The sequence below is a fragment of the Gracilinanus agilis genome, chromosome 1, assembly GCF_016433145.1.
Source record: "Gracilinanus agilis isolate LMUSP501 chromosome 1, AgileGrace, whole genome shotgun sequence".
NCBI classification, from domain to species: Eukaryota; Metazoa; Chordata; class Mammalia; order Didelphimorphia; family Didelphidae; genus Gracilinanus; species Gracilinanus agilis.
This window is the reverse complement of record NC_058130.1, coordinates 348,905,690-348,933,546: the sequence shown is the minus strand read 5'-3', so window position 1 is coordinate 348,933,546 and position 27,857 is coordinate 348,905,690. Positions and strand designations below refer to the sequence as shown.

General features: G+C 36.3%; 1 protein-coding gene across 5 annotated transcripts in view; it reads left to right on the top strand.

Annotated features, from left to right (window-relative positions):
* The window catches only part of MAST4 (microtubule associated serine/threonine kinase family member 4), a 797,816-nt gene that overhangs the window by 709,251 nt on the left and 60,708 nt on the right, over positions 1-27,857 (top strand). For all 5 annotated transcript variants that reach the window (XM_044663432.1, XM_044663416.1, XM_044663424.1 and 2 more), the window contains 7 exons: positions 1,067-1,145; positions 2,895-3,049; positions 7,266-7,341; positions 9,052-9,261; positions 18,543-18,644; positions 21,672-21,804; positions 26,781-26,848. In XM_044663432.1, coding sequence (XP_044519367.1) covers positions 1,067-1,145; positions 2,895-3,049; positions 7,266-7,341; positions 9,052-9,261; positions 18,543-18,644; positions 21,672-21,804; positions 26,781-26,848 — 823 coding nt within the window. The remainder of the gene's footprint in view (positions 1-1,066; positions 1,146-2,894; positions 3,050-7,265; positions 7,342-9,051; positions 9,262-18,542; positions 18,645-21,671; positions 21,805-26,780; positions 26,849-27,857) is intronic.

Below are 27,857 nucleotides of genomic sequence, written 5' to 3'. Positions count from 1 at the left end.
TGTCTGTGTATGTGTGTTTTCATTTTGTTATTTAATTATTAAGGAAATTGTTTCTGGATTTACAAAGAAAGACATAAATGCTTTTACTTTAAGAGGTTTTAGATTCCATATTCCTTAGCGTTTCTCATTCCTTTTCCTAAACAAGCTTAGTTACCTTATGTTCCCATACCTCAGATCCTTAGAATGACCTTCGCTCTGTAACTTAGCAGTCTCTCATCTGGCTAACATGAGAATAAAATCAAGCTTCTTTAAGACTAGGGGAATTTTTCCTTAAAGCTTTGGCACCATGTCACACCTCTCCTGTTGGCCATGCACCCAGTTACTCTGATAGGCAGAAAATCTTTTGCTGTCAGCTATCTAGATGGATAGCCATTTACTCATAAACTTTTCAAAAGGCTACAACCACCACACTGCTATATGGCTGGGACAATGGCATAATTCCAAGGAATGCAGATTTTAAGACCAGTTATTTTCTTAGTGCTAAAACAATTAGCCACAAATGCTTCAACCACTGGGAAAACTCCCCATGTCCACTCTTTTAGAGGTACATTTAAAACAAAACAGAAACCAACAACCTACTTTTAAGTTAGGGAGTATAATGCTTTTTATGCAACTGAATTCCACACAGACATATATAAGGTACCAGTGATGTAATTGAGACCCAGTGTAAATTCCTTCTTCTGTAGGACTGTGATTCCAAATTTTCTGTTACCTGGTGGGATGTTTTCCTCCCTCCCTTTATTTCTCATTAATTTAAATCTGCTGAGCCTGACAGTTATAATTATCCCTGGTATTCATTTTGTCAAAGTATATTAGTGAGAGATCAATATTATGGATCAGCCCATTCAGTTTCTACTTGCTTCAGCCTATTGATTCTGTTTAAATAAAAGTCAACCTGGTGCATAATATTTGTTTACCCTGATCATTGGTGAGAGTTTACCCATTCTCATACACCCTTGTGTGTATTGTTGTGTCATTCAGTTGTCTAAAAATACTTGAGTTACTCTGAGATTTCTGTATGATAGTACTCTGGTATTTTCTTGCACTAAATTCAGTGTCTCAATAGGACTGATGGACGTCGTTGGTCTTTGGCTTCTCTCCCTTCTTCTGGCTATGGAACAAATACACCCAGTTCCACAGTATCTGTAAGTGTCTGATATTTTTTTCCACTTCCTACCTAAGCATCATGCAGGTAATTTTTTCTTAAGGTATTACCAGCAGAACGGATTGGCTATTTTGTGTATATCTGCTACTCTGAATAGATTTTGCATCTAGTGATACCATGGGAAATAAAACAAATAGGGCTTTTTAGTGAAAGCTTTTCCTTTGTTGTACCTAAGAATAAACCCCAAGAATAGGAAATATCACTTGATAAGGTGATAACCTTTTAACATCAACCATAGACCTGTATTAGTGAACCTATGTCATATGTGTCAGAGGGGGCTGCTCTCCTCCCCTCTCCACACACCTGAGGACATTTCTTCTATCACCTGCCCCTCTGCCCAGCAACCCAATGGGAGTGCTTCCTCCCTCCCCTGTCTGGGGTAAGGGGGGTGCAGCTTACATGTGGCATGAGAGTTGCAGTTTGAGTACTCAGTCTCTAAAAGGTTTGCCATCACTGGCCTAGACTCTATAGAGATTTGAGGAAAGAATTTCAAATTTGTAAAACTTGTAGTCATAGTAAAGTAAAGTTGGTGTAACCCAGGCATTGTGCCTGCATATTACTAACACTGGTTGTACAGTATATGTGTTCTTTTCAAAATACATTTCAAACCTCCTTCCTTCCTTGTTCACCATGTTTCCTGTGTCAGTATTATGTGTCGGTGTCAAGAAAGGATGTACCTTATTTTCCCATCTGTTACTCTGATATGATTTGGCATTGGCATTTAATTTATCATCTATTTCTTTTGAGAACTATCCAGACAATTTCATTTCGTTTCCATCAGAAACTAGATGTACTTGTACATGAGCAAAGCGTATTTAAAACAAACAACCCCAACTGAGTGACAACAAGCTTCTAGTTAATAAAAAGTGATTATAAAATTTTAGCAGGGCCATTGTTATTGGAAACTGAACCACATCATAAAAATTGAAAACATGAAAACCTTCCTGTGGAAACACATTTTGAAATGATGCCCTCCCCCCCTCAAAGAAATTCCACCATTTTATCCAAGATAATGTAAATAATTTCTGGAGATCTGGCACATTATATTATACCCAGTATTCTATTTTATTCCTTCTCATTGATTTGGGGGAGAGATGGAGGAAGACTTGAAACTGAAAACAAAAATGAAAAGAAATGATATCCTAAAAAGTACTTTCACCTAAGCAATATAAGCCAAATAATATAATAGTCATGGCACAAAGTTATCTCCCTTTTAAGAAGAGTGAAATAAAATGGTCTGTCTTTCACTTTCCCTTCACTTATCATCTAAGGTTCAAAATATTCTTGAAGTGAACCTCAGAGATAGAAAACTGCAGTACTTTGGAATCATAAAGGGGACCTGGAGAAAACCATTTAATTCAGCCCTCTCATTTTATAGAGGAAGAAGCCAAGACTGAGAAAAGAGTCCATAGAGTTGGAGAGAATGTGGGAAGCTAGTACTAGAACCCATGATGTCTCCTGCCTCCATTTGGTGGCAAAGGGAACATATCATAGCCTATTCCAAAAGACTATTTTATGGACTAGCAAGATAAAGAATCTAGTAAGGGATTTTGACCTTTTAGAGAATTGCTTTATAAATTCATGGAATGATTCCTTTACCCTCAACTACAAATATAGTATGAGCTAGCCCTCCTTAATATGGATTGTAAAATTTAGGTCATCTCATGCTTGTCTGAGGAATTCTGTTTGCATGCAGACATATAACCTAACTTTGCTGGGCTTGTTGCAGTCATCCTGTTCCTCCCAGGAGAAGTTGCATCAGTTACCATACCAACCAACACCTGATGAATTACACTTTTTGTCAAAACATTTCTGCACTGAAAGCATCGCCACTGAGAACAGATGCAGGAACACTCCAATGCGCCCCCGTTCTCGAAGTCTCAGGTAACTTTTCATTGGAAACTAATTCTCTTGGCTTGGCTGATTTCTCTCCTAGGACATGTGGTCCTCAAAATTTGGTCTGGAGGTCCCTGAAACTCTTTCAGGGATCTGCAAGATCAAAACTATTGTCTTAATAATTCTAATGTGGCTCAATTTCTAATATGGTAAATGTTGGTGCCTATAACCTACATAAACAAAAATTCTTCTTGGGGGTTGGGGGTATTTCTCAGTTTTTAAGAATATAAAAGGGTCTTGAAACCAAAACGTTTGAGAGCTTCTATCCTAGCATAATTCTTTTTAAAGCTTTCTTTTTTCCCCAATTCCATTTTGCAACATGATTTGATTTCTTAATTATTATGAATGTTTGTTCACCTAAAATAATTCTATTATCATTGAAAGACATCTTTTAAGGCATCACCATTTTATTACCAATTATTACATAAGACTCAAGATATTTCCATATGACCTTTAGTCATTGGGATTTTTAAGATGAGATAAATATGAATAACTGAATAATATTTTAAAGAGCATTTAAAAGTCTTAGTCTTCTTGCTTTTCAAGAGAAAGATTTCTTTGAAATCCAGGGTTAGCTAGGCAAGATTATGCATATCTATGATCCCTGCTACTGGGGAGGTTGAGGCTGGTGGGTCTCTTGAACTCCAGAGGGCTGAGCTTCAGTATGCTACAGCTGACTAGTTACCTGCATTCATGCCAGCACCAGGTTGCTGAGACAAACCAGCCTAGATCAAAAATGGAATAAATCAAAGCTACCATACCTTGCACTTCCAGCCTAAATGAGATAATCTTTTTTAAAATTAAAAATTTTAAATTTAAAATTCAGTCTTTTTTAAAAGATAGGAAGGAAGAAGGAAGCAAAGAGAATAAGGAAAGGAAGTAAGGCAAAGTCAACAGAAGTAGAAGACAGAATGCCCTTATTTAGACACTTTGAATCTCATTGATACAGGTACTCCCTACATGTACCCCTTTTCATCCTATGTAATGTGTCAGTATTCCCATATCAGGGTGCTAGAGGGGCCTTCCCCTTGATCTCTTGACTTCGCCTAGATACCCATGGAGCTGCCTGGTTGTCCTTCAACCCAAGACTTTCCAAGTCACCCATCTCTCTGATTATGTCCTTTATCTATATAACAAGTTTAAATCAGAAGAAATCACATTTCTTACATCCCTCTTCAGGGCTGGGCCTCTGGACCTGTGATTTCATCAATGTAGGTCACTCTATCAATGCATATTGGCAACTCTTTTGCAACTTTATTATCTTAGAAATTGAATGACTTGTCCAGGACCATGGGACCAAACGTAAACTCAAACTCAGGTCTTTCTCCACTATATTAGGCAGCCTCTCATAGATAGAGTTTCCTTATTTTGGACATCTTTCTTCTCCTTCTAATAAGATTCCCTTCCCATGTCAGAATATCAGCTGTTTTTTTTTTCAAAATTCATTTCCTCTATTTTCTATGGGTGGAATAAACAAACAAATCAACAAATAAGTGAATGAATAAATAGATATTTATTTAATAATTATTATTTAAATGAAACACTGAGTTTTCTGGGACTCATGTATCTCATTATCCCAGCCAAAATATGATCTAGGGGCTTAAATTCAGTCTACGGCCAATCCTAAATTTTTAGGAGTAAGTGTTACTTGATTTTAGGTCCAACATCACATTTTGGCTTCAGGATTTTTTTTTCTTTTTTGAAAAATTTGTCCTTATTTAGTGAATGGAATCTGATAGTTAAATTAATAATGCTGCAGCATTTATTAATCATATAATGCATACGAATATATTTTTAAAAAACAATCCCTGAGATCACAAGGAAATCTTATTTAATAGTAGCTAGCATTTTTATAGCATTGTAAGGTTTATAAAGCACATCATGAGCATTATCTCATGATAGCCCTACAATAGCTATAATTATTAGCTAATTATTAGCCTAATTTTAATGATGAGGAAACTAAGGCAGATAGTGATAAAGTGACTTTTTCTCAGAGTCACATAGCTAGTTAAGTTTGTAAGACCAGGTTTGAACTCACATCTTCCTGATTTCAGGCCATCCCTCTCTCCTATGTCAACTAGATTCATGTATCACTGCTCCATGAAAGAAATATATATTCTATGGGCACTACTTTTTATTTCACAAAAACTTTATACACACACACACACACACACACACACACACACACACACACGCTTCAGGAAATGCATGATGCTCACATCAGTTAAATATAAAATCCATATATGCTTAAAAAAAAAAAAGGGTGAGCAGGAAGATGACAAACTATTATAGAACTAACAAGACTACAGAATCCCAGAATTTCAGAACTGAAAAAGACTTCAGTGACCACATAATCTGAAAAAAATAAATCTCCCCTACAGCCTCACCAACTTCTGTATGCTTGAAGACCTCCAGTAAAGCTAATCCTACTATGTCCCACTGTAGCCCATCCTACTTTTGGTTGGTTCTAATCATTAGGAAATTCTTCCTGACTTCAAGATTAAATTTGCCTTTTTTCAACTTCCCCCTTTTGTTCTTAGATATACCCCAGGGGAGAAAGAGAACAAGTCTAATCTCTCTTCCGTATGGTCAGTCCTTCAGCTACTTCAAGACAGCAACCATCTCACCCCTCCCCTGCCTCCTGTGTTCTATTCTCCACACATGCCCAGTTTCTTCAACTGATCTTTCTCTAGCATGAACTTATAGTTTTTCACCATCCTGATTAGGCCATCTTCTTTGGACTTTCTCCAGTATCAGTACCTCTCCTAAACTGTGATACCCAGAAGTAAACAGAAGACCCCAGATGTTTGACCAGGGCAAAGTATAGCTGGACTATCTTCTCTGTGTTTCTCTCTCAATGCTTCCCAAGATTTCATAGCCTTTTTTTTCTTGGCTGAATGTTTATGCATCTTTCATATTCCATACAGAGTAGATTTACCAAGGCATAGTGCCTCCCTTACTCAGCTTCCCAGTTTCAAACTATAGTTAATAGATGATGTGTTTTGATGATTAAATGATTAAGTTAAATACTCAGCATGGGACCTATGCCATGAAAGAATTTTGAACTCCTTCAACATTATGAGGCAGTTTGCTAGTTCCTGGTATAAGCATGAAATAACACTATTTAAAGCAAGAGTTCTTAGCCTCGGATCTGTGGGTTTTTTAGTGTATTGATAACTTTTTCAGTTTAATTGGTGTCCTTTCTAGTCCCCTATATTTTATTTTACTTATTTATATTTTTAAAACCTTTACCTTCCATCTTAGAATCAATACTATGTATTAATTCTAAGGTAGTGAAAAGGCTAGGCCCATGATGGTGAACCTATAGCATGTATGCCAGAGTGTGCCAGAGGGAGCTCCTCCCTTCCCCCTCTCCACCATGCCTGAGGACATTTCTCCTATCACCTCCCCCTCTGCTCAGCAGCCCAATGGGAGTGCTTCTTCCCTCTCCTCTCTGGGGTAAGGCAAGGAAGGGGTTCACAGGCAGCATGAGGGTTGTACTTTGAGCACTTGATCTCTAAAAAGTTTGCCATTACCGGGCTAGGCAATCAGGGTTAAGGGTCCCACAGCTAGAAAGTGTCTAAATTCATATTTAAACCTAGAACCTCTCATCTCTGAGCTTGGCTCTCAATCCACTTAGCCACCTAGTTGCCCCTGTGTTTTATTTTATACCTTTAAAAAAAAAGTGATTCTGAGAAAGAGGTCTATAGGCTTCATTACATTGGCAGAGGGCCCCACTTACACAAAAAAGGCCAAGAACCTCTGATTTCAAGTATCCTTGTTATTGTGCTTTGTTTTAATGTTAGTGACTATATTAAATTTAATAAAAGAACTTTATTCTCAGGTGTCTTTTGTTTTAGAGCCTATTTTAATTGCTTTTCCCGAGCTCCTTTTACCAATATTAAAACAAACAAAAAAATAAAGTCCAATTTAACCAGATAAAATTGCTGCTATCAGTATTGCATTTTAATGTAAAGTCATTTTGTAGAATCTCATCTTTTCTGTCTCATGTACTATTTAGTGTGTGTGTGCACACACATGCACACACACACACAAATGGCTGATTCTGTAGTTTATTACATAATCTGCTTTTGTAACGAAGGCTGCATAGTACTTTGCATGCAAACAGATTGTTTATAAATATGAAACTTCCTTTCATTACATGCTGTGACAAGTTTAAAAGGATAATGTGCTTCACTTGCAGCCCTGGACGTTCTCCCGCCTGCTGTGACCATGAAATAATTATGATGAACCATGTCTACAAAGAAAGGTTCCCAAAGGTAATGAATTGTGTTTAAGATGCACAGCATCTCTACTAACAGGCAGCGTAGGCTTTAAGTATGTGTATGGTGTTTTTGTTATTGGAAGTAATGATCCAATCCGGTAATGAGTTTCATAAAGCAGCAACTCTTATTAGAAAGATAAAATCACTATAATTTAAAAAAAGAACTGCTGAGAACTGACCCTTCCTTCTTTATGTATTACTTGACTGGTTCTAAAATGAATTTTTTGCTGGTTATATTTAGTTTGCCTATCATCCTGAGAAGCTTTTGTTTAGAAGTTTTTATTTAAAATCAACAGTAACTTCTGGTCCCATCATATTATTTAACTTGTTATGCCATGAGAAGCTCTCTCTTTTTCTCTCCTTTTTATCCATAATATCATAGGTTATCCCTACATATAATCAGAATGAGATTTGGATTGTCTTCATTATTTTCTCCCTCTCCCCAACCCCATCTATTCCCACAACCTTCCCACTTCACCCATTATATTTTGATGGTTGATTATTGACTTAGATCTGAAAGTGGCAAGTGTGCTCGTTTAACTTAAAAAATGAGAGTTGGATCAGTATGGATGAATGGGCCAGGATCTTGACAAAGAGGAGCTGTGACATTCATCTCTTATCATTATACTCATTCCCCAGTTTGCATTTTTGGGCAAAGGAAAAACAGTTGGAAAATTCTCCATTTTGTTCCTACTTTAGCCCTCCCACTCTTATAACCCCAAGGAAAGGAACAAAAGGAAACCTTTGGTTTCATAAATCAGGAGCAGAGTGCTTATTATTTTTAATGAGTCCAACATTGATGTCATTGATTAAAGCAGTTTGAGCTATTTATCACATGTCAGTTGTTCAGCAGGAAAGTAGACACTGACTCTACAAAGAAACTATTTTCTGTACTGGAGAGAGACGTGGGTGTTAAGGAGAAGTAAAGACCAGAGAAAGAGGGAGCATGACAACATATGGTTAGGGATATCTTAGACCGGGAGTCAGGATTAAGAAATAAGTTCTTAGAAGGAATTGAGTGAAGTTAGGGAAATTCTAGAAGATTTAACAAGAGAATCTTCTTGTGCCTTCGTATTATGAAGTAGATTTCAAAGACGAAGGATTCAAGGTAACAAGAGAAGTGGCATACTAGGATAGATAGAGAAGTGGCCTCATAGCCAGAGGATTTGGGTACAAGACCCACCTCTGACAAATGTGCAAGTCACTTAATCATTCAGCACTTTAGGCTGAATGGTTGTAAGTTTATAAGTTACAGAGAAGATACTAATACCCGAATTGGTCAAGAGAGTTTCCTCACTTTGGAGTTCTTCTTTATAATAAAATCGTTAGTCGTGTCCCTATTCCTATGACAGTTCCTTAAAACAACAACAGCAAAGGCCACTGGACATATTTGACAGAACATCTGAAGTAGTAAGAAATGAAGGTATCCCAGTGTTTGCACATTTGTTTAAGCTAGAGGGAGAAACTGAACACAGGCCATTATTCATTTGATAGGTTGCAAGCCAGGGAATATGGATGGCTAGCATTCCATGTTATTGAGCATCATTTATATAGTAGTACTTCTTATAAGATTATCATCAATACTTGTTCTTTAAAATAGCCACAGGCTTCAGAAAGTGCTAGTTTATTGTGTTAAGATAATTGGTGATATACAGGTCCATGTTATATCATACCTGGTTGTTTGTTTTTTTCCTTCATTAAATAGGCTACAGCCCAAATGGAAGAACGACTTCAGGAAATTATCACCAGCTATTCTCCTGATAACGTTCTCCCCCTGGCAGATGGAGTGCTCAGTTTCACCCACCACCAGATCATTGAACTGGCTCGAGATTGCTTGGATAAATCCCACCAGGGCCTCATCACCTCACGATACTTCCTCGAATTACAGCACAAATTAGATAAGTTGCTACAGGAGGTATGAACCGTGCATTGTACAGAGATAATTATCTTTTGCTGAAAAATTGTATGAGAACATTTGCTTAAAAGTTGTTGTGAGGAAGTAGTTGAGTTTGCTGTCAGGGGGGAAAAAATAGACGGTAAAGTGCTATAAATTCATACTGGTTGTTGTTTAACATAATTAAAAAGTTAATGCAGTAACCTTTACGGAAACCTCAGGGCCCAACAATGTAGGACTCCAGGATAAGTAGATTGTGAAGGATTTAGAAACAGGCATTTTTCCCCTGGTCCGCAAGTTATAAATTGCTTGTGTATATGTGCATGCCTTTATGAAGCTATCTAGAACTAATATCTGAAAAGGGTAAATGGAAAACTACCAGCTTCTTCCAGGCCATATGCCCTGTTAATTAACCTGCATGGTGTTGGGTAGCAAATGGCAAACCTTAAATTTTCACTAGTGTCAGCTCTTTTAAAAAAAAAAAAAAAACAACATCCCATTTCCAGAATGATAGATAAAGAGACAACTTCTCTGGGCCTAACATTTGCATACAATAACTCTTCATGACAGCCATGGGAGTGTATATGAGGAGGTGGAAAGGGGGATAGTGGGTGGAGGTAGCCGACTGAATGGACTAAATCAATAATAGAATTCCTCTAACTAATTGAAACAGATCAACCACAAATAAAACTGATAATCAATTAAATAAAATGTATTTTGTCTAAATGTATTATGGGAGACTGTGGCCCAGTTCTGCTGTCACTGAAGGTTGTATCCTTAGTACATAAATATGTAAATAAGCACAATAAATAACTCCATCAAAACTGATTCTTAGGGGAAATTTTAGTGAGGGAATATGTGTGCTAGGCCACATGTCAGCTCACTACTAAAGTATGCTTAACTTAACAGCAAGCAATAATCTAATCCTGGTGCAGTTTTTAATTGAAAGGACTAGTGGAAATCATAGCAAAGAGCATCCATGTAAATGATTTTTGATTCCCCAAGGGGCAATTAGGATTTCTTAAATATCAAACCTCTTGTCAGGAGGTATAAGTCAAGGCCAAAAAAGCTGCCAATAAACCCTGTGGCTGAGGCTTCCTTTAATTCCATTGCTCCTTTTCATAATGACCCCATTGTTCCCTGCCTGGTCCAGTGTTTCCCATTTCAGTCTAAGTATTTCTTTGTTGAACATGAGTACTTGATCCTACTCATCCTATGAAAAAAGAGTGATCGGAATCCTTCCTACCTCTCAGAACATATAAATCTCTCTCTGTCTCTCTGTCTCTCTCTGTGTCTGTCTTTCTGTCTCTCTCCCTCATCCAGTCATGAACAGATTGTGTTCAGTTTTCCTTCATCAAAGTAGAGCTATAGTCAAATTACTACATGTTTTCTACTAGCCAGTAAACATTAAATGCCTTCTATGTGCTAGGCCAGTGATGGCAAACCTATGACATGTGTGTCAGCACTGACACGTAGCCATTTTCAATGACATGCGGCTGCATATAGAAAAGTATGGGGCCACAGGCCGAGGACGAAACATTTGCTGTAGTGTAATGTAGACACTCTGTATACTATAGTTGACAATTCTAACTATATTAATTTACCTTTTTTGATTTATTAAATACAGTTATGTATTACAATTATACATTTTTGTTATTTAAACTCTAAATATCGTGAAATTATGTTTTTTTTTTCTCAAAGTGACACACCAGCTGAGTTATGCTTGTTTTTTTGGTGAATTTTCACACACCAAGCTCAAAAGTTTGCCCATCTCTGTGCTAGGCACTGCGTTAAGCCCTGGAGGATACAAAGAAAGACAAAAGACACCCCTGACCTTGGACTCACTATTGTATGGGGGAGACAATATACAAATGATGTACAAATGACCTATTGACAAAATGAAGATCATTAACCAAAACTGGTCTGAAAGGGGGCCAGGAAAGGCCTCTGTAGAAGATGGGATTTAATCTGGGACTTTGCAGAGGAATCCAGGGAGGCTGAGATGAGATGAGGAGAGAGAGCTTTCCAGATATGAGGGACAGTCAGAAAAAGTAGCCCAGAGTCCAGAGCTGTGTTCTTGTGTGAGGAATAGCAAAGGACCCAGTGTCATTGGATCAGAATACACAGGAAGAGACCATGAAAGGGAGTCACTGGAGTTTACTGAGTGAGGATGGGGAGTATGACAGTATCAGCCCACACATTGGGAAGATCACTTTAATAGCTGGGTGGCCTTCCCCAAGATGGGATTGGAGAAGAGAAGGAGACAAATGCTTAATATGTTTCAGAGGTAGCATTGACAGACCAGTAAGAATAGATTGAATATAGGTGAGCAGTTAAGGATCATATCTCGTTTTTGATTCTGGGTAACTAGGATTGTGGTGGTGACCATGATAATAATTGGGAAGTTTGGAATGGAGAAGCATTTGGAGGATGATAATGAGTTCCCTTTTGGACATGATGAGTTTAAGAAATCTATAAGGCATTTGGTTAGAGACATCCAACAAGCAATTGGAGAGATAGGACTGGAGGTTAGCAGACAGATTAGGGCTGCAGAAGTCGGTTTAGGAATCATCAACATCAGAACAATAATAATTGAATCCATGGGATCTAATTAGATCACCAAGTGAAATAATATAGAGGGAGAAGAGAAGCACAGAACTCTGACGTATGCTCACAGTTAAAGGCATGACCTGGATGAAGATCCAACAAAGGAAAGTGAGATGGAGTGATCAGTTAGGTAGAAGGAGAACCAGTGTCCTGAAAGCCTGGAGAGGAGAATATCAAGTGGGAGAGAGTGACCAGTAGTGTCAAAGACTATAGAAACTATAGAGAGAGGGATAAGGACTGAGAAAAGACTCCTAGATTTGGCAGTTAAGAGATTGTTAGTAACTTTGGAGAAAGCAATTTGGGGTGAATATTGAGACTGGAAGCCAGATTATAGGGAAATAAAACAAAAGTGAGTGGAAAGGAAGTGGGTGCAGCTATTATTGATGACCTTCTCAAAAACCTTAGCCACAAAAGTAGAAATATAGGAGAAGAGCAAAGAAGTCAATTAGGTAAAGGTTTTTTGAGAATGGGAGAGACATAGGTATATTTGTAAGTAATAAGGGAGCAGCCATTAGACAGGCAGAGATTGAAATGTGAAGTGGGGGAGAGATAGGGGAAAAACTCTGCTGGAGAAAACGGAATGGAATATGATCACTAGTGCATATAGAAAACTTTGCTTTGGCAAGTATAAGGCCTGCTTTATCATGTGATACAGGGGTGAAAGAGAAGATATAGATTGATCTGGGTGATATCAGATGAGGAGGAGATAGAAAGGGGACCTCAGCTTATGGCTTTGGTTTTGCTCAGTAAAATATGTGGCAAGGTTCTCGATTGAGATGATGGGAGAAGGGGAAAGCTATAGGAGGTTTGAGGAGGGATGAAAAGGTTTGGAGGATACTCTGTGGTGAATAGGCTAGAGGTGATTGGGGAGGTATAAAAGGATTGCCTTGCAACTGTGAAGATCTAGTTGAATTATGTAACAAATTCATAGTGGAAAAAGCACAGTTTCATGATTTCTCCTATTTTGTTCAGCAGCTTATGTGTGCCAGTGATTGCAGGGAAATTCCCTGGAATTCCACCCCCCCACACACCCAATTATTTCAGTTTATCCTAGACCTGCTAGCCAGTTTCATGGATGACTTTCTTTTTCAAGTGGGTTAAGTCTGGAATGTTCTGAGTTGACATCATAATGGATGATGACCAAATTATATTTATTGGTTTATAGCAAGATTATATTTCACTATATGTGAAGAGAGAAATTTATACTTACAGCATGAAAACCATTCCTTAGCAATAAGAGTATCTTTTGTGTTTCATTGTAAACTCCTTAAATATATTGATAATTTCATTTTTGTGATGGCATCCTTAGCGCCCAGCCTAGCATCTAGTTAGTTGTTTAATAAATTTTCATTGATTGATTGATTGATTTCTTATAGTGCCCCATGTGAACAGATAAACATTTCTATTCATCATTTTACTTTTCAGTATCTAAATTATTCAACATCTAAAATGCTCTTCAGAACCACATTTACCATAGATATCAAGGGATGAGCTTGTTTGAAAAAATACAAAAACAAATCACCAGGCTGACAAAGGTGTCCTCCCCAGAGCTACAATGTGGGGAAATGGGTTTGGTTTTCTTAGAATACACTGATTGTTCATTCCCAGCTGTGATAGACATTCAATGGTTTCCTATAGCCACTTAAAACCTCTTGCTATCTTTTGCATAACTCGGGAAAGTGTCCTTCTGGGCTTTGAACAGCCTGATTTAGCTGAAGCTTTTTTAAAGTTCTGAGGTTGAGGTCAATTCAAATTGAATACTTTTTGGATGTCTCAGTCCTTTTGCTTAGGTGTGTTTCTGAACAGAAGATATAAACTACTCTCACATCTGGGACACAATTTTATTTTGACTAGGGCTTAAAATAGAAACATGTTTATGGTGTCAATTAGTGTTTTCATTTAGTAGAACATTGCTGACAACCAAAATAAAATATTTCTCTTCCCAATTATAGTTTTCTTTTAAACTGAATTTTTTTAATCACAGCTGTTGTCATTTCTTTTCTCTTTTGTAATTGTAAAATTAGTAGATAAAATTTTCTTTGAATATTAATTTCTGTCTTTTTATTTTATATGGTAATGCTTGGAAGCTGAAAAGGAAATTATTATGTATTTTTGTAGTTTTATGATAGTTTTTCCATAATTTAAGCAACTTAATGAGATAACCTTTTTCCCTACTTCAGAATTTACCTTGTCCCTTGCAAAGTCGTTCTGAAAGCTATTAATATTTTGTTCAGTTTTTCATGTTGTTCTTAGATACATAAAATAATGATAGTATTATATTAGATAAAAACCTCATTAAGCAATTTCTTTGTCAATATAAAATGAAAAGGAATTTTTAAAAATATCCGAATGAGGAGATGATGATTATCTTTGAGAAGAAAGAAAAAACACACATGACTTCTTGGTATTCATTACATCTCACAAAACCTTGTCCTTGTTGAAGATAAAAAGTTAGAAATTTTAAGTGTAATTTAAATCCTTATAAAAGTATCTCTCAGTGGAGAAAGGGGAAAGATGGAGAGAATTTGAAACTCAAAGTTTTACAAAATGAATGTAAAAAATTATTTTTACATGTAATTAGGGAAAAATAAATATTAAAAAAGGAAATTTTTAAAAACAGAAGAAAAAAGACATCTCCTAGAGATGAAGAGTTTTAGAAAAGTTAAATAATATAGACTTTTAGAGAAAATTGAGGGAAAATAGAAAGTTTACTTTTTTCTCTGCTATATGTGGCAGTTTACAAAAATTGACTGCATATTAAGACATAAAAACCTTCCAAACAAATATATAAAAGCAGAAATATTAAATGTATCATTTCTAAACACCACAATAAAAAATATATTCAGTAAAGGGCTGTGGAAGCATAGATTAAAAATTAATCATAATTAAATGATCTAATCTTAAAGAATGAATAAGTTAAAGTTATTTCCCGTGTTTCCCTCTGTATGTATTTCTTTTCAACATACTTAGTTTTCCCATTACTCACCAAGTATCTATTTCCTTTTCTATGTTTGCTTCATACTTTGTGCTTTTTAATACATAGAATTTCACAAACATTTGTTAAACTCTTCCATACACAAAGCCTACATCCGATATAAGTATATATTCTAGATAAATTATTTGTGCCCTCCCCTCAAGGAGTTTACCATCTAATTTGGAGACATCCACATGCACACGAATCTTTATAGTACAAGGGAGAATGTGATCCATACCTATTAGAAGTCCAGCCAGAGAGCTAAGGGAAATTTCAGGAAGGAAAGAGAAACTTGTGCAGAAGCACTTGAGGGAGATACCTAAAAGAGGGAAGGATTTCAACAAGTTATTATAGAACAGCATGTCCATTCCAGGGGCATGGCAGATGGCATGAGGAAAACTGTAGTGGATAGACTGAAAACATAGAGCTGAAAATAATTCAATTTGGCTTAACTGTAAAGGAGAATGGTTAAATAGTTAGTCTTGGACTGGCTTATGAAGAGTCTTAAAAATGATGGTGATGAGTCTGTACTTTATAAGGTAAACAGTGGAAAGATACTGAAAATTTTGGGGTAGAGCATTCACATGATCACATTAGGAAGATTAACCAAGCAACAGTGTGAAAATTAGATGGAGAAGGGAGAGAATAGAGAAAGAAATACCATTTAGAAATATTTTAAAGCCACCATCTCCCTAAAAAGAAAAAAAAAGCCATTATGGAGGTCCAGCTAAAAGGTAAAATAAGGAGATTCTTACTAGAGTACTTACAGTGGAAGTGGCAAAGACAGTATTGGATGTAAGAGTTATTTACTAGGTAGACTTGATAGATCTTGGCAACTGATTAGAATGTGGTGAGTTATGAATAAAGGAGGACAAGAAATGAAAGATGACTCTGAGGTTATGAGCCTAGGTATCAGGTAGGACCTTAGAAATAGAGGAGGTGGAAAAACAGTGTAAATAGAAAAAGAAGAATTTTGTGTGGTGTTTGATAGGGTAAAAGCAGGAGTGGGGTAACGATTATCAGTTACATTTTAGACATTTTGAATTTGAGTTAAATAGAAAATCCAGATGGTACCATACAAAAGGTAGTTAAAAATGCAGAAATATAGGTCTCCAGGCATGAAGCTATCAGCTACCAGTGCAGTTATGGCAGCAAACTAGCCAAGAGAGTGAGTTTCACTTACATAGAGAGAAATCACTGGGAAAAAAAAAAGAATGGTGAAACACTTAGCACAGTCTCTGGCACACAGTAAACACTATATAAATGTTACCTATTGTTATATTTTAAGAGATTGAGGAATAAGGATGAAGAAGGATGAAGTGGAAAACAGAGTTAACAACAACAACAATAATAGCTTGCCTCTTTATAACACCTTAAAGCTTGCAGAGCACTTTACAAATTTTATCTTGTTTTATTCTCACAACAATCCTGGGAAGTATTTGCTATTTTTATCCCCATTTTACATAGGAGGAAACTGAAAGAGTTTAACTTGCCTAGGATCACATAGCTAGTAAATATATAAGCTAAGTTTAGACTATTCTTTCCAGAAATTTGACTGTTAAAGAAATGAGACTGACAAGATAGTGGATTAAAAAAGGGGTAGTGGGGGGATCTCAGCATTTGAAAATAGGTTTTATAGAATAAGGGAAACTAGAGTATATTTGTGAACTGAGTTGAAGATATAATTAGAGAGGGAGAAATTGAAAATGAGAGAGAGTGTGGGAGGTGGTTAGCATATGGTCAAAGACACTGAAAAGGATGAGCCCTTCACACAGTAGCTGGTGTATCCTCAGCACCTAAAGAGCCCTTGTTAGCTATCTGAAAAGATTCTATCCGACACAATAGTTGTGTCTTGGATCATTCATTCATCCATCCTGGATCTGGTCTTTGCTCTTTGCAAAGAAACTTTCTCCTTATTCTTCAGTGACTTTCCTATAAAATATAGTCACCACAATAATTGCACCAATACACATTTCCTTTGCTTCTTGATCTCTTGATTTAGTCAGCCATAGCAGAGGAAAAACTTTCATACATTATAGTTAATGAGTATACTCCACTGATGCTCATAGCAACCTGAAATTAATCGTGCAGATAGTTTAGGGTCAGAAGCCAGCCTCCGAAAGTTTGACCTAGCTTTTAAAAAAAAGTCCCTTAGGAAAAGTAGAGCCTTCTTTTTGCTTGTACTTACAAAACTGGACTTTTGATTCTTTATATTGTGTGATTTTTCAAAATGTACTTACTAAGTTTCACATGATAATAATTAAAGCTTTAGAGCCAGATGGGATTGTTGAAGCCATCTACTGCTCTTACCCTCTGATTTTACAGATGAGGAAGTAAAGCCCAGAGAAGGTTAAATGACTTGCCTAAAATTATACAGAGAATAAATAGTAAAGCAGAAGTTTGAGCTTGGGTTCTCTGGGTCTAAATCCAACATACACTTTCCACTTTACCTTTTTGCCCCTCATGTCTAGGTAAAAAGAAAGGGGAAAACATAAAAATGAAAAAGCCCATTTGTTATAGTTATTTAATATTATAGTATTGAATATTACAGTATTGAATGAGTCCAGATACCCCAAAATTCAAATACAATATATGTAGATCATGAATGAATAAGAGGGAGTGCATTCTGTATGCATGCACGCATTCATTAAACAAACTTATTTTTGCCTTTTTAATTAAATTTTTAAAAATAAATGAAAATGGCTTTCTTTCCTTTCCACTTACCTTCTCACTATCTCTCTCCAGTGAGAAAGAAAAACAAAACCCCGTACAAGCATGTAGAGTCAAGCAAAGCAAATTCCTTTGTTGGCCATGTTTTTAAAAAAATCTCAATCTGACATTTAAGTGTTTACTCTGCATAAGATGGTTGAAGAATATTTGCCAAATGATACCTTCTGTAATAGGGGGAGGGAGTTTGCTGGGTATTTTAATGTAACAAACAAATAAAGAATTTAAATTTAGGGGGAAAAAAAGTGTTAAGCTCTGCGCCAAGGCCAAGGATGCAAATGCTGAAAGAGCCCCTACCCTAGATACCTATCCTGTGAGTTAGGGCGAAATACAAAATTTAGATAAGACATGGCTTCTTTTCTCATGGACCTCACAGCCTGTCTCGTAGAACAATGTTTAGTGACCCTCAAACCCCTTAGGGATTCTTGATGATGGTCCTGGGATTTCATGCTAAAAATTCCTTAGTGATACCACAAGGAGTAAATAATTGCCCCATTCTGTATGTACCCATACATATACCAAAATCTGATTATTGTTCAGTGATCTGACCCATTTTAATGTAAAAAACCAGAGCTCCAGATAGAGACATTAAAGGTGCCATCGTCATGCCCTGTTATAATAAATAATAATATCTTTTTTCACCAATCTGACTAAAGCCAATCAGACAGATGATCCATTTCACCTAAAAAATCAGATGGTAAAAGTTTCTGCAGTTAAGGTTCAGCATTTTGTTTTCCACAAAATGAACTTGGCTACAGCTCTAGAAACTTTTTGCAGCATTGGCTAGTTAATGCCATCTTCACATGCATATGTGTGCACAGGAATATGGCATCCTCTAGACATCAGCTCACCACTCTAAGTAATTACTTTTTCCTCCTGTATTTGAAAAAGAATCACATGCAATGTTGGTGTTCATTGTCCTATGATTTACATGCTTTTTAACATTTAACGTGGCCATTTTGCATCATTACTCGTTTTTCTTGCCCTTTCTCAGGCTCACGACCGTTCAGAAAGTGGAGAGTTGGCATTTATTAAACAACTGGTTCGCAAGATTCTAATAGTCATTGCCCGCCCTGCACGCTTATTGGAATGCCTGGTAAGTGGTTAAGGCACATGGCTATGTTTCTTATTAACTCTTGAAGAGGCAGTGCTGAAAAGAAACTTAGATTTGCTTCAGCCCAAAGTCTCTGTGTTAAGATTTAAGAGCTACTGAAAGCCATGCAATGTTTTGCATCTCAGATTTCAAGTTTATTTGGAACCGATCAGAATGTATGAACTGACTTTTGAGGAAGACCACTTGGTTCATGGAATGCTAATAGATTGGCTACAGCCTACCCAGGACAAATCTGAGAGATAGTCATGAGATAGTCATCTTTAGAGTTGGTTCCTCCAGATTGGTTTCTGCCAGCTCTTTCTCTAGCTCATGACCCACTTGGTACTCAAATAAGATAGCAGGAAGGCATGAGAGAGGCTGGGCCAGAATACTACAGATGAGTATAAGCAGTAAGCAACTTTATTCTACTTGGAAAAACAATATAGAAGCTACAGCAATATCCAGGCCCAAAGCAGGGATACCGTCAAGGACTCATTCTGTTTAGCAATATTTCAGCAACTTGCCTTTAGCTAGAGATAGTTTTTCCCCCTCTTATATAGTTTTTTTACTTATATATATTCATAGTTTTCTTCACTATTTGTGTGAAACAAAATTACCAACAAATGTGAATTATTAGTACATGTAGCTTTTAAAAATAAACTAGGATTTTAAACAAACCTGCAAACAAAGATATAACTTGGTTTCACCAGCTAATACTAATAATTTTGATACAAGACACTTTTCAGAGTGTCTTTTTGCTTTGATTTTTTTCAGCTTATAACCATTTGGTGAGTTAGCCAAAGAAGGGGACGAGTACTCCAGGAAAAACCTAATTAACCCTTTCAGAAAAATATGCAGGAGCCCATTTAACCTAGTAGACATCTAGGTGTCATTGTAGATAGAGTGCTGGGCCTGGAGACAGAAAGATTTAAGTTCAAATCCAGCCTCAATTGTAAAATGGGGATGATTACCACATTACTTTACCTCCCAGGGTTGTTGTGAGGATCAAATGAGATCATTTTTGTAATATGCTTAATACAGAGTAGGTGCTTATTCTCTCTTCCACTTCTTCCTTAACTGACGGGAAGAAGCAAATGTACTTTTAACCTTTGGTTTGGGTGAGGATCTCTACAGGTGGCCCTGACCTCTGGGTCAAGTGGTTTCAATCAAAGGCCAAAAGCAAGTGAACTTAAAAAAAAAGACAAAGAAGAAACACAGAAGCCCCAACCACAGCTGGGAGTTCCCTGCTGCTTTACAGAGAAGCAGAGTCTAACTGAGAAGAGGGAGTCAGGAGAGAACAAACTGCTGAACTCTTAACTGCAGCCTCTCAACTTTAGAACAGCTTTGAAGTATCTAATATTGCTATCTTTACTACGTAAGGTCCACTTTGAGTCACAGGATCCATTTTTGGATGATCCTGGGAATGTGTCCAGCAGTGCACTCACACATCATGTTCCTCAGCCTCAGGCCTGCCACATTGATAACTGCATGGGCAAACGACATGGGCAATTTGGATTTGGTGTTTATTGATTTAATGATTTACCCTTAAAAAAACTTTCTTGAGGATATTTCAGGTGAAATATTGATGTTCTAAATGAACTATTTCTAAAGCTTTCTAAAATGCCAATATGTTAAAAAAAACAACTAGGAAATAAAATTAAATGTCAAATTTGCTTAAACTGCAAAAAATAAAAACAAAACCCTATTATGTAGTCACGTTATAATCTAATAGATTGATACTACACCTAGGGAAATAATATATAAAATTATTTAAATGTATAGAAATTCAGGATCTGTTTGAAAGTAACTTGGAAGTATTTAGGAAGATCATGTGTCATATTTTCCTCAACTGAATCTCATTTTGTCTATGCACTAGTTGACAAAGTAGGTGTTTCAAGATTTCTCCTAATTTTGTTTTATAACAACAATAATCCTAATAATTTGGGGAAACATAAGGAAACATTTTTTGTCTATTTGCTGATATCTCAGGTCCTATTAAGATCAAGTCTTATAGGAGAAAAGGCCTTTTAGGGTCCTGGCTTTTATAACTCTTTCAAAGAAATATAAGCTTTAGACTACTTCACTGTGGGACAATGAGCTGGATTTAGCTTTGTAATGAACAATTTTAACTTTTTAAAAATCAGGAGATTTGGAAGTAAATACAATAATTTATAAGCCAAAGGAAATTGGGAAGGAGGGTTATCTATAGATTGTATACATACTGAATAAACATAAGACTTTAAGAACTTCAACCAAGATCTGAAATAACAGTAAATGTTTTTAGTTCTTTGATACCTATGAGTTTCACCTAAACCAGAACTCGTCAAATATGTGTGCTATTCAATAATCCCACAAAATGTTGGCTAAAAGGAGCTTCACTTTTTGGAGGAAAGGAAATGGGATAAAAATGGTAGAGTAGAAGTCTTGAAGTCTCAGACTTTGCACTCTGACTGCTTCTTGTGAGTCATGTTTACAATAGTACAGTTCCATTCTGTTTGTATACATCAGTTTCTTTATATACAAAATGAAGAGATTGACTCAGTTGTCATGATGTATAGTATGCTGGGCACAGAGGAAGAAAGCTCAACTGAGAACCTGAAATTGGGTTCAAGTTTTACCTTTTCAAAGAAACTCTTCAAAGAAAGTTCAACTCTTTCAAAGAAACATAAGCTTTAGACTACTTCACTGTGGGACAATGAGCTGGATTTAGCTTTGTAATGAACAATTTTAACTTTTTAAAAATCAGGAGATTTGAAAGTAAATACAATGATTTATAAGCCAAAGGAAATTGGGAAGGAGAGTTATCTATAGATTGTATACATACTGAATAAACATAAGACTTTAGGGACTTCGATCAAGAACTGAGTTTGAGTCCTGCAGTCCTTAATCTGTATGCCCCAGGATCATCTCTTAAGCTCTCTAAAATGAGGGAATTGGACCCAGTTGCCCTTCTAGTCTAAACCTACAATCCTGTGAACCTAGAGTTTCAACCAGCTTAAACATAATGCAATTCTATTTTTCCTCAACTAGGAATTTGATCCGGAAGAATTCTACTACCTCTTGGAAGCAGCTGAAGGCCATGCAAAGGAAGGGCAGGGTATTAAAACAGACATTCCTAGATATATTATCAGCCAACTGGGACTGAATAAGGATCCTTTAGAAGGTAAATGTCTCTTATTGAACTCTCAGGGCTTGGCGGGTGAGATGAGAAGGAGGAAAGGGTGACTCTCAGGGATGCTTTCTTTATTTTGGAGGATATTGCTCTGCAAGATTTTATTACCTCCTGACTAATTCTTTGAAACCATCAGCTCATTTGTAAAGGACTATTCTCTACCTCTAACTCCCACTCATAAACCAAATTAAGCCTCCCCATTTCATGCTTACCCAGAAAGTAGTCTCATTATATTTATAACTATCTCTAATTTATGGTGTACTGCACAGATCTGGGCGGTCCTATTGTCCCTCCAGGCTTGGCGACTTCAGAGAAGCATTGAACTTCTTAATATGCACAGGCAATGCATGTGAATTTAGGAGATTTAAATAAGAAATGAAATGTGCATGTATGTTTATTAAGCCAGTAACAGGATACTTCATATACATTCCACACTTCTTCATTTGACCTATGAAAGGAGCATTATTATTTCTCCCAAAGTGCTCAGCATATATGCTTACAAAGAAAATATTTTTCTGACTGGCTGCTTTCCATTGGTTCCTTTTGAAGCTATTTTGTGTTTTCTTTCAGAAATAAATAAAGCAAATTAGTAAACTTTTATTGCAAATAATGTAATAAACATTTTGAAATAATTCTTGGGGTAGAACTTGCCTTGAGATTCCATTGCTATAAGCAACTCGGGGGCAGCTGGGTAGCTCAGTGGATTGAGAGCCAGGCCTAGAGACGGGAGGTCCTAGGTTCAAATCTGGCCTCAGACACTTCCCAGCTGTGTGACCCTGGGCAAGTCACTTGACCCCCATTGCCCACCCTTACCACTCTTCCACCTAGGAGCCAATACACAGAAGTTAAGGGTTAAAGAAAAAAAAGAAACATCAGCTATAAGCAACTCCAGGAGAGGAAGTTCCCCCTACCAATGGATATCATCTCTTTGTTTGGCAACTTCTAGTCATAGAGAGTAGGCCAGCTAGGCGGCATAGTATATATACAGAGTCAGGCCTGGAGTCAGGAAGACTTCAATTAACATCAGGCCTCAGACACTTAGTAGGTGTGTGATCTCTTAACTCCTGTTTGCCTCATTATCTTCATCTGGCAAATGAGCTGAAGAAGGAAATGGCAATCTATTCCAGTGTGTTTGCCAATAAAACCCCAAATGAGGTTATGAAGAGTCTGAAATGACTGAACAAAACTTTAAAAAAAATCATAGAAAGTAGCCAGAAGCATGAGAGATTAAGTGACTTGCCAAAGGTCACAAAGCCAGTGTATATCAGTGGCAGAACATGAAACCAGACCTTCCTGACTCAAGTAACATAGTCTCTCTTATGTAAGAAATACTATGCAGTATTTCCAGACTGGGTCACTGTATCTGAAAAATGTAGTTTAGTACAATACCAAAAAAAAAAAAAAGTCAATTTAGGAAAAATAAAAAAATGTTTGTGCTTCACTGAGAACCTAAAATTGGGTTCAAGTTTTACCTTTTCAACCAGCTGGATTTTGTTCTTAGTTTACCCACCTATAAAATGAGGTTGAATCAGATTATCACTCAGTCCCTTTCAGCCCTATGATTCTATGATTCTTTCATGATCTCTTTTTCTAAAGAAATAGGGAAATACCACTACTATGATGAATTAACTTAATCAAACTTAAATATAGCTTCAAAAGGATTTGTATTTCTTTTACATAAAAAAAAGTAGTTGCATTTCCATTATTAGGTCATTCAGTTTCTATCATAGAACTAAAAACTGCAGTTTGGCTATTTTTTAAAACTACAGTTAGTAAACTACTGTTTTAAAACTTCCTTAATTTTTCATTACATAGTTTGATCTCATCAATGAAAACACTCAGAAGGTTTTGTGTTGGCTAGAGAGGTCCAGGAAACAAGAGAGAATTCTTTCATTCAAAATCATCTTCTTGGTTCATTAGACTGAATTTGCAAACAGTGTTTATCTTGCTAAATTGTTTGAAATGGTGGTAAATGTTGGCACAAAGATTTTTCCCATCCAAAGGCAGGGAGCCCACACTATAGACCCGTCTCTCCTATTTCCTCCTGCTTTGTTTGCTGTTATGGTCATAGTATCTTTTCTTCCAGTGAAATGATGCATGCATTACTGAGAGATAATGCCAGATAAATTTATACTGTACTGAAAGCAATACCACAACAGATTCATCACTTATCAGAGACTGGTGACTGCATTTCTGAAAAGTTCCCTGGGGAGAAATTTTTTCCCCATGGCTTTTAAATTACCATCTTTACCTTTTTGTATCATGAGTCTTCAGAAATGGTTTAAATCAATGAAATAAAAAGGGCAGATGTTTAATGGTATTTAGATGAGTTTTAAAAATCTCTTCAGGCATTACAAAATGATGCCTTAGCTCCCTGCTTCAAAAGCTGACTCTCGGTTCCATTCCATTACTACCCACTGCTTATAAATAATATGTATTTCCCAGATAATAGTTATTTAGCAAAAATTCTATTTAAAACAGAACCATTTTTTAATTTGTTTCTTTTTTATGAAAATAATTGGAGTGGGGGAGCTGTCAAAGTATATTATAGTGACTCTTCACGCCACTGGAGTTTAAGGTCATGTCAGCAATTGCATTATAAACCTTCTTCTTCACAGGTTTATTCCTGGAAGGTAAATGTCACATAGACTGAACCTTAGTCCTGGGGCTAGCAATTTGAGGAGCTACTTGTCTGTCTTCCTGAGCCTGTTTTCATTTTGAATAAAGCTAGTGTTGGATTTCTTTGGACATCTGTAATTTATTTTTTTTATCAAAGAGAGGTTATCATTTTCTAGCCTCTTTACTCCTGATTTCAATTTGAGAAATTTTCTTTTAAGCCAGCTGTGTTATTATTTAAAATATGACTGCCAAAGTGCAGTTTCTAAACTTTTATCACCTCTGACCATGCTTGTATCACCATTTTTTCAATAACTGTCCATAAGTTATTACTATAGTATAAACAAGAATCTAAATTGATTGTAATGAAGTCATTTAGGAGGGCCATCAAATAAATAATAGCTGTACTTTACCCATTCTTTAGGAGTTCATCTAACCACATCCATTTGAGAGCAACTCTATAGACATACACACTAGGGAACTATTCATACTGTTAGATGCTATTAGACAGCACTGGGGAGGAACCAGGAAGTAGTTGCCTAAGCCTACCATTTCTCCCTGGCTCGTGCTTATTCTGGAAATTCACTTGTGTATAAAATGGAAAAATTACAGTTACTTCAGAGTCAGAGTTTAGTTAAATTTTAACTTAAATCACATAAAGTCACCATTTTATAATCACTTCAGCACAGTTTTCCAGTTATCTCTAAAGATGTAGGAGTTACTTTTGAAGCATCTGTTAGTACGTTACATTTCAAACAGTCTAAGAACTATTGTTAATTAAGCACAATTTTTATAAAACACATTCTTGAAAAGTGACATAACATTAAAAAATGAGCCACTGTAAGTTTGTCATTGACTAACACCTTAAACTTATGTAAGGTGTCAATGGAAGGCTCATTGGTTGGGTAGTCTGGTGGTCTTGGTTATAGTCCTGGCTCTGTGATATCTTAATTGTGACATTGGGCAAGCCAGTGAACTTTTCTGAACCTCAATTTCCTCAATTGTAAGAATACAAGAACATGTTCCAAAGTGATATAATGAAGATTGAACCAAAGGAACTTGGGGAGAAAATGTCAATAGTAATATTTTCCATTAAAAATACGATACAATCCTTTAAAGATACAAACTTGGGTATCAAAAATGTTTCACTCATTTTTCAATAATTTTTTTCCTATTGTGTTGCATATTTTCCCTCAACCTCTTCTCTTTCATGTCCTCAGACTCTTCCCCCCATACCACCAGAGAGGTGGTTCTATCAGTGTAAATTACCCAAATTGACATGTTCCTAAAATAGTTCAAAAGACCCTCTACTAGATGTTATCTAAACTCCCTCATCACTCTGACAGATTCTGTGAATTTCTTCATTCAGAACAAAGGGATACCAGGCTCCTGTCTTTAGGATATGGCATTTGAAATGGGACAAATGTCGGGAATCCACTGAACCTAACTGAAACAGCTTATGGAGAGCCATTTGTTGAAATTTCAGTATGAATGATTATACCTCAGAAATTGACTACAAATATGGGCTCTATTGTTTTTGTCGATTGTCTAGGTTTGATAAAGTGATGGAAGAAATGTTAATAATGCAGAATAAACTTTAAAACTGTTTCATGCATGCAATATTTTTCTCCTGAGAGAGCTAGTTGTTAAATATATACCAGTACAATGCTGGGTATGTGGCATGCTCTCTTTTAACCTGGCTTATATGTTTCCTTGGTGCTAAGTGTATGTTATTTTGCCTGTTGAGGTCATTTTGGCTATGCGTGCAAGGATGGTTATTTTCTAAGGGACATTCAGACAGATGGCCCAGGGATGCAGTAAATACACTCTCTAGGAGAAAGTAAGAAGACTTGCCACTTCTTAAACATCAGATATATATATATATATATATATATATATATATATATATGGAGAGAGAGAGAGAGAGAGAGAGAGAGAGAGAGAGAGAGAGAGAGTAAGAGTGAGTGTGTGTGTGTGTCTTTGATGTCAATCCTCTTCCAAGTTCCTAATAATGTTTTAAGCCACAGAATCTTTATAGTACTCTTTAGAACCTAGACATACTAGCACCAAGAGGTGGGCTTGGATCTTCCTGAAGCGAAATAATCATGGAAACTCACTCGGAAGAAAAGGTTGAAAGAAGATTCATAAACTACAAAGAACAAGGGTTCTCCTTTTGTAGCATTTACGAATTACAATTTTTACTTTTTTCTGTTGTGTAAGAAACACAAAAAACCCTTTTTTGTCTTGTGTAAGAAAAAGAATATTTCTTTCAGATTTTTGCCTAGTGCTTCTGCCTTTTTACAACTTTTGATATGCCTGATCTAATATTTCTTTTCTTTTTTCCCCTTTAGAAATGGCACAGCTAGGGAGCTATGATAGTGGGACAGCTGAAACACCAGAAACTGATGAATCAGTGAGTGTAAGTATTATCCTTTGGCAAAGACTGCTGCTTTTGTAAATACTAAACACCTAAATATTTTGTGTTAAATGCATTATGCTCCACACTATTTCTTTCTACTCTTTGCTAGGTTTATAAAAAACTGGTTTTCAAAAAATTGATATAATGGTAAATTTATCTTAAGGTATATTGTCCATGGTCATTTCCATGCCACAATGAAGTATCAGGATAAAAAATCAGTGTAGGTAAAAGTTGTGTTTTGAAAAACTTAACCCTCATTTCCAAGCAATTTCATCTCACAAAATAATAGGAAAACAGTGAAGGCAAAAACAAACATTTGGAAAACTTGGTGTGAGACAGAATGTCCCTAGGAGGATAACAAATAAAAGTGAATTAAAACAGATGTCCAAAATTCTAGAATAATCTAGAGTCAGGTCAGTGAGAATAGAACCACCATATTTGGATTTTAATACAGTAAACAATCAAGAAAATGAACCTGGAGAGAGCAGGTTCTGAGAATCTGAGAATCAACAAAATTTTAGAGGGACTCAAATTAATCTTTAAAATTGCCAAGCCTAGCGTCAGAAACATCTGGGTTCAAATTTGACTTCAGACACTTCCTATTTTGTGTGATCCTGGGCAAGTCACTTAACCTCTGCCTAGTCCTTGCCCTTCTATCCTAAAGTTGATACTAGGACAAGAAGGTAAGGATTGTAAAGTAAAATATCTAAAAAAAAAATGATTCACCGAAAAGTGAGGGGAAAACAGATCGATAATAAAAAAAGGTGATGGAAAAGATATCAGCAAAGCTAACCTATATACCTATGTTGTCATCACTGACCCATCTTGTTTTCAGCTCTACAAAGTACCTCATGTATATAAGTTCACAACAACCCTCCAAGTTAAGAACCATAGGCAATATTATCTACATTTAAAAGATAAGGACACTGAGATTTTGGAGAGGGTAAGTGACTTGGCTATGGTTAGACAACTAGTAAATGTCAAAAGCAGGATTCAAGTCTAGATCTCT